Consider the following 13597-nt stretch of genomic DNA (forward strand, 5'->3'; position numbering starts at 1 on the left):
CAGGTACTTCGGGTACTAAGGGAAAGTGCCCGGCATGATGGCACAACATTCTCTCGACACTATTAATAGCACTTTTGATATTGAACTATGATGTTTGACATGATTGATTATGTGATGGTTTTGGAACAATGTGATGGTTTTAACTCTTGTTTTTTTTAAAGAAAAATTTTATCCTAGTTTTTGGGTCGTTACAATCAAACACATACTTGATTATTAGACATGGATTTGATCTCGGTGTTCATGAATCTAAGTTAGGATTTTTCTTGTTGATGGATTTAATAGAAAATATTTAACAATCCCTTGTTTAAACGAGTGCCAACTATTACAACAGCGGGCTATGGTTCTAGAGCTAATTCAAGTTCCATGTGCCTTCCACTTGCTTTGTCATTCGAATCATACTTTCTGATAACTCATCTTTAAGAGGAATAAGAGAACTTATCTTGGTGGGTTTGTATAAAATATTCTAAGCAACCTTCATCAATATCTATTTTGTATATTTTGATTTCAAAATCTTTTGTCTAACATATGCTTCAAATCCATAAAACATTAAATAAGATAAGGGTGGATCATATCCGTGCAAAATCTTATAATGTGTTTTTATCTACTCATTAGTTAGTGCTTGCATTCAAAATACAAGTTACAATGATTATGGTATATATACAAAGAAATCGATAAAGGAAGATATGTCTACCAATTAGAAAGTAAACCATATCAAGTAAGGTTTAATTCATCATTTATCATCACTAAGGCTATAGATGGTATTACTCGATGGTATCTCAACTTTATATTTGAAAACTACAACAACGATGTCATAATTATCTTTTAACATGTAAAATATAATTAAAACGACTATAGTTGTTTAATAAAGTTGATTAGGTATCTTGTTGTAATGCCCTATTCCAAATCGTTACCTATTTAGGTGTGGGTGATAAAATGTAGATGGTTTAGGCATTCCAATTTGGTTTTGGTGCCAGGGGTATTTTGGTAAATTGGCAGCGGGATTTTATGTAAATTGGATTTTGTGCTTAAGGGATTTTATGTCAAGTATGATTTGATAAAAGTGTATAGCTTCTCGACACCTTTTCATGGATATATGGATAGTTGGAATCGGGGTTATATCAAAGAAGTTATGGCCTTCGGAATGAATTAGGGTTTGAAGGAAAAACCTAGTATGCGGGGCATACCAAGAGAGTACGCAAGGCGTATTGATGTGAAGGGATCTACGTCGTACGTAAAGAACTTTACGCTTAGTGTACTGCATGGATGAGATCGGGGAGCGAGACCTAGTACGATGGGCGTACAACGGAGAGTATGAAACCCTAATTTCTAGTGATGTATGTTATATAAGCTTTATGTTAGTCCCTTTGGTTCATTTCTAAGCTAGCCTCCATATCCTAAAAACCCTAAATCGACCTTGTAGCCTCTTGGTGTTGTTCTTGAGCTATTGGAAGGATTTTGGTGCACATTTTGCCCTTGGGAAGGAAAGAAGAGAAGCTTGAAGTTTTTTGGCTTGGGGGAGAGGCTTTAGATCCAGAATCATCATCTTGTAGGGAAGCTTTTTGAGGTATCAAGTTTGCATCTTGGGTTGTTTATGTCTAGATCTCTTCTTGGATAGTTTGTTGTGATTTTGGTCTCCTTTTTGGGCCTATGGATGAGTTGGGTTGTTTAAGGGCTTGTTCTTCCAGATCCGAGTTTGCTTTGGTATCCTTGAGCATAAAGGTGCAAGCTTTATGTGAAGAATGGTTTCATGCATGATTTAAGTTATCTATTAAGTCCTTTTTAAGCTTAAGAGCTTCATGTAGTCATGTATGGATGTAAAGTTGGAGCTTTGTCTTGGGCTGGATAGGGTGAGTACGCTGGACGTACAGGCAGATATGCTTAGCGTACAAGCTTGCAAGCGAGTACATTGCGCGTACGTGCTTGTACGGCGCTGCATACTCGGTTTGTTTGGGCCTTGTATGTTTGGGCTTCGGTTGGGCTATATTTTGGGCTTGGTTCCTTGGGGCTTTGTTGGGCCATCTAAGAATATGTGTTTTGTATTAAGGAAAAGTTAATGGGATTTCGGCTATGGGCCAAGTAAAGGTTTGGGCCCAGTTTGGAAAATTGGGCAATAATTGGGCTTTGGATGATTATTGGTTTGTGGGCCTTGATGATTGTGAGTTTGGGCGTTAGTCTTGGACCAAACTAAATAAGGGGTAAAATGGTCTTGTTACCTTATATTTGGATTGTTGGATTTTGTTTGGAACCCAATTGTTAATTAGGTGTTATTTTTTTGATAGCGCGGGGATTCTAGCGGATCTACAGTCAAAGATTTATTCGTGGGTTCAGCTGTTGAGGTGAGTCTCCTCACTGTACTATGGGTTGAAGGCACCAATTCCGACCTATTTGGTTTATGTATTATAGGAAGACCAAGGGGTGCCCCTTGGCATTTACATGAATGAGCAGAGGGTGGCTCATAGCAAATCTGTATGCAAGTCCAATGTGTGGACTATGTCAGTTAAGTAGATGTAGATTATATGATAGTTTTCTTTGTGATTATTGCATGGAAGACTAGGAGGTGGCTCCTGGCACTTGTCTGTAAGACCCAGGGTTTTGGTCCCCAACTTGGCAAGGAAAGACCATGATACGGCTCGTGTCATAATGGCAAGACTATGGTTGGAACATAGCACCTCCAATCACATGTTTGACATGTATGAATCGTATGTTATGTTTGGTATGTGGTATTTGGGGAAATCACTAAGCTTTGTGCTTACAGTTTTTGGTTTATGGTTTAAGGTACTTCTGGTGTGAAAGGGAAGGGGCCGACTTGATCATAACGCATACACCTATGTTTTCTGCAACTCGTAATTTTGGGAATGTACAGTGATAATTATTTTTATTTGAAATACTTCTAAGTGTTCAAATAAAGGATAAATGAGTGTTTTGATTATATTAAAAATGAAAATTTATCCTGTGATTTTCAGGACGTTACAAGTTTTTATCAGACCCTTGGTTTGATGAATTCGGGCATACTCTTGGGTATTCTTGGAATCAACCTAAGGGTTTGGTGAAAATTTTAATAAAATAATTGTTTTATAAGAAGGGGTTTCTAATCAAAGAAAGGGGTGTGATGCATGCAATCGGCGAGCTCAAGTAATTGGTTCCCAGAATACTAATACATGTTTATTATGATATATGATATGATTATTATAATTGTATGAGCTTTTAGAATTGCATGCTAGTATGGTTTCTAGATAAGTGGATAGAATGGCCTGATTAGTGTATGCTGATTAGATTTTCCATTGCCTGAATGTTGTTTGCTTTGTGCTTTGTGGGACTCTTAGTGATGTGAATTAACTGCTATGTGAATATGCTAAGTCACATGTGGAATAGCTTAAATAATCTCATAGTGATGGATCTGACCCTATTATGCAACTCTTGTTTGATTCCAACCATTCTAGAGTTGAGTCTTATAGTGAAAGGATTATCTGATCTTTGTTGCATGTGACTATATTCATGAGGTAGCTAGTTGACATTGATGGTAATCATTCAGCAACTGAGGGCAGGGTGATGTCGAGAACCTAGGAGAGCCTAGGAACTGTTTTAGTGGGTTTGGTTGCGTTGTTTAGGGAGTTTTTGGTGCATCATACTCAAATCGGGGAGAGTCTTGGAGAATAAAAGAAGCTTGTGGGAGGAGGATTTGTTTTCAAGTTGTATTTCAGTTTGGTCATGAACACTTAGGAAGGAGGCTCTGGTTCTGGTTCTGGCTCTGGTGCAGGTACTGAGCTGATTAGTAAGCATATGTAGGAGTTCATCTCAACAGAGATTACCCGTGGTATCTTGGAGCAAACTCCTGTGATATTTGGTTCGGTCAAGGAGGCGATTTTGGAGCAGACTCCTGGCTCAGGGTTTTGGACTAGAACTTGACGACTTGGGGAGCTCCAACTCGTCGTGTAGGAATTATTTTTGACGTGGGCTTAAGGAATCAACTCAACGGATTTGGAGCACCAACTCGACGAGTTGACGTTAGAGAGGAAAACCCTAATTTTGAGGGTTTGCACCCTATATAATCTCCTCAAGCGTTAGAGGTTTAACCCTTATCATCCCCCTAAACCCTAATATTGATATTGCAAACCCTAATCCCCATTTACTTCCATATTGTGAGCTAGTTGGCACTTTGGAGCAAGAAGAGGAGAAGTTGGTGAGAAGGAGGTAAGGATTTAGCAAGCATCTCCGTGTTGGCACTAGGGTGAACTGTTGCGAGTATTCAAAACCTAATTTTTATGTACATGCATAACTAGATCTCGGATTTTGTCCCTTCATCCCTCCTCATTGTTAATTGTGCATGCATGGGATTCATAAAGCTTGCAACTTTATGAATCTCCATGGAAAGGGAGTCTCTCAGTTGGCTAGATCTAACTTTTGATCAAGTATTGATACCATGCTTGGAAGTGAGGGCATATTTCTCCTTTCGAGGCCATTATAGTTTCAAGACATGCATGTCTATAAAGCCTTAATATTTGGGACGTCCTTGAGGTTAAAACCTCTTCTAAAAGGGGTGGGTTCCAGATCTCTAAGGTCTTGGGCTTAATGGTTAAGCTTTTGGATTAAAAAGGCTTGGTTAAGAGTTTTGGACGTTTGGAATGGTACTAAAGGATAAATTTGGCAACTTTATCCTTTAAGGCACATTAGGAATTCATATCGGAGCATTAGAGTCCTTAAAATCGAAGGAAAATCCGAACATATGCAACAATGGGAAAACCCAACGAGTTGCCTTACCAACTCAACGAGTTAGATCGGGTTTTCCTGCCTTCTGGATACCGAGCGAACTCAACAATTTGGTGAGATAACTCGACGACTTAGCTAGGGTCGTCCCGAATTTATGAACACTGAAGGAACTCGACGAGTTGGGTCAAATGTGGAATGTTAACCTTGACTATTGACTTTGACTTGAACCTGGGTTGACCAAGTTTGACTGTAAGGGTATCTTTGTTAATTCGGGGTTTCGTTGAAGTGATTACAGGTTGGTTGTAGACGGTTGAGTTCGGAGTGTGAGTTGGGATTGGATCTTATCAGTTCAGCGTTTCTTGAGAGGTGAGTCTCCTCACCATACCAATGGTTTGAAGGCACCAAGGCGGGCCCATTATTGCTATGTGATGTGCTCGTTGACTATTTGCTATGTGGTATGCTAGTTGTATTTTTGGTACTTTCATGAAAGACCTCGGAGGGGGGGGGGGGTTCCTGAGGCAATTGGGTGTAAGACCTTGGAGAGTTTCTATTGTTTCCTAAGTAAAGACCTCGGGGGGTTCTCGAGTTACTAGGGTGTAAGACCTTGGAGGGTTTCCATGGCATCCTTAGTTAAGACCTCGGGGGGTTCCCGAGGCAACGGGCTAAGACCATAGAGGGTTTCCAGGGCATCCTTATATGATTTTTTTGCATGGCTTATGTGATTGATATGGATTGTATGGTTATGTGGATTATGTGGGGTATGCCCTGGGGAACTCACTAAGTATTAGCTTATAGTTTTTTGGTTGTTTCAGGTACTTCAAGATCTAAGGGTAAGAGCCCGGCATGATGGTGCGGCATGCACTCCCTGATGCTTATTTGGGACACTCTGAGTTTATGAAATTTATCTGATGTTATGAATTTTGAAAAAATTGTACTTGGAATTTTATAATTTATGGGAATGAATTTATTAATTAAAAATGAAAAATTCTACCTAGATTTTGGGCTATTACAAGTTGGTATCAGAGCCTTGGTTTGAGGGATTCGGGCACACCCTTGGGTGTGTTAGAACTCAAACTGAGGAAATGGTAAATCTGTTTTCAAAAAAAAAAAAATTCAAAGTTAAAAACTTTTAAACCAATTTTTCTTAAGAAAAAGGGAGAGTGAAATGTGCATAATCGGTCGAGCTCAAGTAAGTATATTCCCCAGTATGTTAGCCATGCTATGTTGATATTCAGAATGTGATAATTGTATGAATCTTGCCATGTGTATGCTTTCAAAATTGTATATAGTTAGGGTCTTATAGCCACAAAATAATTGATTTGTCCTTATTTCCTGTTCCTTGTGTGGTTGTGGTTTTAGGGTAGAGTCTATTATTCAAAAGTCTATTTGATCCTATTTTGTGTATAATTTGCATGCATATGGCAACCTGTTATGATTGATTTGAGTTCTGGTATGATGGGATTGAGCAAATCTTAGGATAGCCTAGGATTTGAGTTATGTTGTAGTCTGTGAAATATGTTTTCTTTTGGGACGAATTAGAGTTATCAGGTAGAGCCTTGAGGAAGGTACATGTAGGTGTGGAAGGTAGTATTGGGCAAGTACTACTGAAAGCACATGACATGTACTCGAACTAATGTTAGATGTGGAAGCTCTAAGGAGAACTGGTGTGGAAGGATTCCCCTTTTGAACATCCTAATCATTATGTCTTGTGATATTTCAGTGTAGTATGGTGATGAAACGACACGGAGCAGGGGGATTGGGATCGGGATCAGGATCAGTGTATGGGTCGGGTTATGCTACTGAGCCCATTGATGAGAGGTTGTGCGAGCTTATCGCGGCTAAGGTTACGAGGGGTATTCTTGACACTACCCCAGTGATAATCGAGACTGTCAAGGAGGGGATGATGGAGATCATGGAGGAACGGCTCAGGTCCTTCCAAGCCGAGATTGTCGCAGGCCAGGTCGGGGCCCGAACTCCCTCATTCAGGGAGTTCAAGGCGTGCAGGGCACCCGAGTTCTTTAGAGTCAGGGACCCTATAGTTAGTCGACGCTGGGTAGCACACATGGAGAATGCCCAGCACATGAGCTCTTGCCCCTAGGCGACAAAGGTGGGGTGTGCTGTGTGTATGTTGAGGGATCGAGCCAGGGACTAGTGGGAGGAGGTGACTAATCATGTGGGGTCAATCAGAGTCGTTGATATGTATTGGGAGGAGTTTGTTACGCATTTTGAATTGGAGTTTTCACCATCCATCGAGGTACACCAGATTGTGAGGGAGTTCCACGAGTTACAGCAGACCACTAAGATTATCGCGGAGATCACCACCAAGTTTCAGGAACAAGCACTATTGATCTTGCAGTACGTTGTAGATGAGGACATGAGGAGGAAGAGATATCATTCCATGCTGAGGGATGCTATCCACGACTTTGTGAGCTTCTCGGGGTGCAAAACCCTGAACGAGATGGTGGAGAAGGCCCGAGAACGGGAAATGGAGTTGGAGTTCCGCACCAAGCGGAAGCCAGATCAGGTTCAAACAGCTGTAGGTTAGGCTAAAAAGCCTAATACTTCTGATTCTTGTGGTAGGGGCCAACAGGGTCGTGGCCGGTGTACTAAGTGTAGGAGGTCACATGGAGGAGTTTGTCGAGTGACGGGCACAGTATGTTATACATGTGGTTAGCCCGGCCACGTGAGCAGGGATTGCCCCAAGAAGGGCTTGTTTTGTTTCACTGCAACCAGACTGACCATAAAAGGGCTAATTGTCCAAAGTTGCAGGGAGGAGGAGCAGCAGTGGCGGCACCTGCGGCCGCCACGATGAGGATCACTGATGGCCACCCTACCAAGGTGGATGCCTATGGTGAAGAGTCGCGCATTTCAGCTGACCACAGAGGAGGCTCGAGCTGCACCAGATGTTGTGGCTGGTATGTAATCTATTTTTCCTGTTCAGTATTATTTTTTATGATTATATGTATATATATGTTCACTTGTATAGGGAACTTTCTGGTCAACGGTATGCCAGCTCATGTTCTTTTTGATTTGGGAGCTACCCGATCATTCGTATCTCTTACACTTAGCAAGAAGTTCCTGGATGCTCCAAGGACTTTGGATTCCCCGCTGGAGGATGAGATTGCTGATGACCATACCATGAGTGTTGCGAGGGTATATCAGGGTTGTGTCTTGAATATGCTTGGGGAGAGTTTCTGCGTTGATTTGGTTCCAATACCATTGAGAGGGTTGAAGGTGATCGTTGGGATGGCCTTGTTGGGGGCCAACAGGGCCATGATAGACTGCGAGCGCTAGCTGGTGAGAGTTCGAACCCCAAGTGGTAGGAGAACTGGTTATTCATGGGGAGATGGCCTCGCAGGGACCTGCTCTCTGTTCGACTGCGAGGGCGAGGAGACTTCTTCATCAGGGTTGTTCGAGATTTTTGGCATACATATCAAATACAAGGGTTGAGCCCATCACAGATTTGAGTAGTGTACCGGTTGTACAAGATTTTCTGGATGTCTTTCCCGAAGAGTTGCCAGGGGTGCCTCTGGAGAGGCAAGTAGAGTTTCATATTGATTTGGTGTCGGGTGCCGCTCCGATAGCTAAGGCACCATACCGGCTAGCTCCACCCGAGATGCAGGAGCTGTTTATGCAGCTTCAGGAGCTGCTAGACGGATGATTTATTCGTCCGAGCAGTTCCCTGTACGGAGCACCGATCCTGTTTGTGAAAAAGAAGGATGGGTCACACAAGATGTGCATCAATTATCGGGAGCTGAACAAACTAACAGTGAAAAACCGTTATCCGTTTCCGAAGATTTATGATTTGTTTGATCAGCTGTAAGGTGCATCTTGATTTTTCCAAGATTGATCTTTGGTCAAGGTACCATCATATGTGGATTAGGGATGAGGATATACCGAAGACAGCTTTCAGGACTTGATACAGTCATTATGAGTTTGTGGTGATGCCATGCGGGCTCCGTTAATGGACCTCATGAATAGGGTGTGTAGACCGATGTTGGATCGGTCTTTGATCGTCTTTATCGATGATATCTTTGTCTACTCTAAGACCAAGGAGCAGCATGAGTAACATTTAAGGGAGGAATTTGAGACACTGAGGACAAGAAGCTTTATGCCAAGTTCTCGAAGTGTGATTTTGGTTGTGTGAAGTACAGTTTTTGGGGCATATCATCAACTAAGAAGGTATTTTGGTTGATCCAGCCAAGATTGAGGCAGTGATGCGATGGGAAATACTAAAGAATGCATCTAAGATCCATAGCTTCTTGAGCCTAGTGGGGTATTACCGGAGTATTATTTAGAATTTCCCCATGATTGTGGTACCTATGACTCGCTTGACCAAGAAGAATGTGACATTCCGGTGGATCCCAGATCAACAGAAGACCTTCGAGACTTAGAGACAGAGGCTATGTGAGGCCCCGATTTTAGCACTAGCCGATGGATTGGATGATTTGTTAGTGTATTGTGATGCATCTATCTTGGGGTTAGGGCAGTTTTAAAGTAGATGGGGCATGTGATCGCGTACGCCTCGAAGCAGTTGAAGCCTCACGAGGCGAACTACCCCACTCACGACCTGGAACTAGGGGGGTTGTGTTTGCCCTCAAAATCTGGAGGCATTACTTGTACGGAGTCCGGTGCACCATCTTTACTGACCACAAAAGTTTGAAGTATTGATGGATCAGTAGAACCTCAACATGCGACAGAGGAGATGGTTGGATTTGCTGAAGGATTATGACTGCGAGATTTTATACCATCCAGGGAAGGCCAATGTGGTGGCCGGTGCCTTTAAGAATCTATTTTGGCATTGAGACTTTTGTTATCAGAAATCAAAACATTTCTTTCAGAATAAGTGATTTCACATTTGTCTTTAAGAATGATACATTCATCTTTTGACATTACAAGCTCTCGTTCTAAAGACTCTATTTTTAACTTCTTATCCTCGAAACGTAATCTAAGACAAATTAATTCACTCTCAACCTTCTCACTGGCTTCTATGGCTGACTCAATAGGCTTTGAAAATGATGTTCATATCTGATTGGATCTGGGTTAGATATGGTTCGCAAAGAGACAAATCAAAGTTATTATTAGTAATCATAAATTTTACCTGTTGAACGATGCTTCTACCGGGTGGATCGTTGGTAGCCATGTAGCAGTAGTTTGGTTCAGCGTCTTTATAGTATTCCTCTAATCCAGATAACTAGTAGCCTTCATCACATTTAATTGTCTGTCTAGCCATACAACACATGTTTCTACCAGTACGTACGTCATCATCATCTCCAGAATACCAATACCCTTTCACTTCTCTTGATACATTGGTAACAAAAGCCTTTTCACTCTCTACCATCTCTTGAGCTCGACGTGCATAGTAAGTAAAGTCCTTAATATTGGGTTTTTATGGGACTTCATCTAAGCACTCTTTGGCAAAATGGTTTGCGTGACCACATTTGTGACTAACAATCTTGGTTTTGTCTAACTTCGGAGTCTATGAAGATTCCGAAGTGTGATTTGGTGTAGGAAGGTTAGGTTTGTAAGCTGTTAGGTTGTCTGAAGGTTTGTTGAATGGTTGAGGAATACTTTAGTGAGGAGCATGGAAACGATTATGATATGTCTTGTTAAAAGGACGATTGTATATTTCATGGAAAGCAAAGAAAACTCTTGTTGGAAGCGGAGTTCGAAGTCCATTTCATCAATGTTGAGGTCACAATTTAATTGATAGTTGATGTTTGTGCAACATTTGATTCATGAACTTAAAGCTCATTAAACAGTTGGTAGAGCTTCAGCTTTTTTAGAGATCCATTACTCTAAAGACACGGTTTCAAATTTCCCCATCCCTTTCCAAGGCTGTTAATGAACTTGAGGTTGTATTCAAGTGGAGTTCACACTATCCCATGAGTTGCCATGTTATTGACGACGATTCGGTATCTGTTTGAAGCCGAGGCAACAGATTCACTAGGAGTTGTATTCAAGGTATCAAACTCATTGGAAACCAAGGTTAGACGATTATCCTTCACCTTTTCTAATCCCTTGAGCAGGTCTTGAAGTGTGTCCCAAATCTCTTTGGCAGATTTGCACAACTTAATGTGCTCAAAGAGAGAAGGTGGAGCACCAAACACCATTTCGGAAAAGGAAACATGATTTGCATGCAGTTTTTCGATGTCATCAACAGTGAGAGGTGCTTGACGTTGTTCATCTTGTACCATGAGAGTTGCAGGAGCATCTCTAACAATTGTTCGAACTGGAACATGTGGACCTTCTTTAACGGATCTCCAGATAGTTTCACCTTTTTCTTTACCAAGTAAAAATCTTTCCATTCTGACTTTCGAGTGATCATACTCTATATGCATTGAATACATTTTTTTAGAATTACAAGCAGCCATTGAAGTTAAGATATCTTGAGCAAAAGTGGTATATATAAGAACTTTTAACTTGAACACATAGATGATCTAAATACCAGGGTAATCTCGAATCAACTATAATCTGTTCTTATGGATTCAAAGGACAACCACTCAAGCTTTGATACCTTGAGTTACGATGCGTAGGGACAAGGTTCGAAAACTCAAACCTTGAGTTAATGCTTAAGATCAATGTCTGCTTATAATTATGTGTTCCAGTTAGGTATGGCAAGACCATTCGAGACTAAAGAGAGAAATCAACAAAGTACTTCTAGTATTAAATGTAGAAATATGAGTATTATCAAGGTAAAGACAATAAATGAACAAGTAGAATGTTTTGAAAGATTTTGATATGAGAGAAAAGGTGAAAGAGAGTTAATGTAAAAATATGCTATCTTTGGAAGAACAATCCATATAATTCTTATCATTCAAACACTCCTTAAATAGTCAAGGAGGAACATCGTACAAACTGTTTGACATACAAAGGACCAGATAATAAGAGGAATTCTGACATACTGATTATCCAAATAAACACAAAGACTTGGTCCAATGAAAAGTTACATCAAACTAAAGATAAGAATAATTAATGCACAGACTGGCACATGATCTCAGAACATTTCTTTATCTCAGCACATACTCCACCCAAACTTCTACCATCATCTCGTACCATAACCATTTCTGGCTCAAGCCTGACTTTTGAATCTTTAAGTGTTAGAGATTGCTAGAGGTTCACTTTCAGGTTCCAACAAATGCCCCGTTAAGGCTCAACAACTCCATGCTCACAATGACCTTGTTCCCACGCAACGGAATAGGAACCAAATCCACCAAGTGTTTCTCACCGAACAACTTAATAGTACACCCCGGATGAACCCTCACAACCAGAATAGTCCTATCGTCAGCAATCTCAACATCAAGAGGACAATCCAGCTCCCCCAAAGCTCCAACAAACCTCTTGCTCAGCGTAAGCGGTAGAAACGATTGGGTAGCCCCCAAATCGAACAATACAAAAGCAGAAATAACGTTAACGAGGAACGACCCTAAAATAAAACATATAAACATAAGAAGGCAATTCAATATAAATAAAGAGATAAGGAGAAGATACATACCCGTCACAACAACGGGAGTTGCACGCGCCTCCTCTGTCGTCAGCTGGAAAGCCCTACTCTTCGCCACAGGCGTGTCTATCCTGCCCTGGCAACCATCAGTAATCTGGAGAGTTGCAGGAGAGGGTGCTGATACCGGTCCTACTACAGCTAAACTCAGAAAATGCCTTTTTATGGCCGCTCTAATTGCACTGCAAGGAAATAAGATTAGATACCGGGGTTGTGGTGGTGGTAGTAGTACAATCCCTTCTAATATGACCAGTCCGGCCGCACTTGAAGCAGCCAGAACCACCCAATCTACACGCTCCCTCATGCATCTTTCCGCACTTGCTACAACATACGAACCTGATGGCCTCTCGATCTAGAATAAGATACCATAGGCCTCTTTCCCGAACCCTTAGCACTCGACACATACTTAGACTTCCTTTTCTTCTCCATCTCCAGGTGAATCTCCCTCTCTTTAGCTCGAGCTATCATATCCTCCAGCGTCTTACAGCTGGATCATCTCACAAACTGCAAAATTTCACTCCTCACCATCTCATGATATTGGGCCTTCTACATCTCCTCGTGCACCACATATTGTAGAACCAGAAGCAGCATCTCCCTAAACATAATGGTGATCTCAGCCACCGTCTTAGTAGTATGGCAGAGATCCTGAAACTCTCGTGCCAACTGTTGTACCTCAATCACTAGTGCAAAATCAGCTCGGAACCCGGTCAAGAAATCATCTCATATCATTACATCAAAGACATCATCACCTACTGCATGCCCTACCTCCTCCCACCAGTCTCGTGCCATGTCCTATAAAGGCAAGAAGCTAGTCTGACCTTGTCCCCCTTGGGACAACGACTAGTGCAGAAGGTGTTAGCAACATCCGCTAACCGCCTACTACTCGCTATCGAGTCCCTTGCCCCATGAACTCCCTGAAGGTCAAAGATCATGGCCTAACCAAGGCCACTATCTAGCACGAAAGGCGCTCAATCGCTCTCTCAAAATCTCTACTATACCCTCCTTACTCGTGCCAAAGATCACAAGAGTTTGCTTAAGGATACTACTCGTAATCTAGACGAGATGAACACCCTCTTTTGGTCATCAAGCTGCCCGGATCCAGAACCTAAGCCCGAACCGTCACCAACACTAGAACTGCCAATAGGTATGCCTCTCAATGTCACCATACTTAAAATAGAACAAATAAACCACCGGAATACATATCAAAATATAGATCGAGGGAATCACAACTCCACAAGTTCCATATTGTTATCACAACCCTCCTTAAATCGAGTATGGATGCTCTGCTTTCAGTAGTATGGGCCGATACTACCTTCCATATCTATCCATACTTTCCTCAAGGATTGCCTTGACTCCACCAAGTCACTCTGTATCCATACAATTATCCCT

The 13597-nt window shown here is 41.6% G+C and overlaps 1 protein-coding gene across 1 annotated transcript; it reads left to right on the forward strand.

Annotated features, from left to right (window-relative positions):
- Positions 1-7528: 7528 nt before the first annotated feature.
- On the forward strand, positions 7529-8001 carry LOC145050960 (uncharacterized). The gene is made up of 2 exons (XM_078999125.1): positions 7529-7622; positions 7694-8001. The coding sequence occupies exons 1-2, from the start codon at positions 7529-7531 to the stop codon at positions 7999-8001; spliced, it is 402 nt and encodes a 133-aa protein (XP_078855251.1).
- Positions 8002-13597: the final 5596 nt, after the last annotated feature.

This window comes from Lactuca serriola, chromosome 5 (assembly GCF_051521515.1).
Source record: "Lactuca serriola cultivar US96UC23 chromosome 5, Lser_US96UC23_V15, whole genome shotgun sequence".
Classification (NCBI taxonomy): Eukaryota; Viridiplantae; Streptophyta; class Magnoliopsida; order Asterales; family Asteraceae; genus Lactuca; species Lactuca serriola.

Coding starts and splice junctions, on each gene's coding strand:
- LOC145050960 (XM_078999125.1), top strand. CDS start 7,529: ATGGCCACCCTACCAAGGTGGATGCCTATGGTGAAGAGTCGCGCATTT. Junction 7,623..7,693: donor TGCACCAGATGTTGTGGCTG/GTATGTAATCTA, acceptor TCACTTGTATAG/GGAACTTTCTGGTCAACGGT.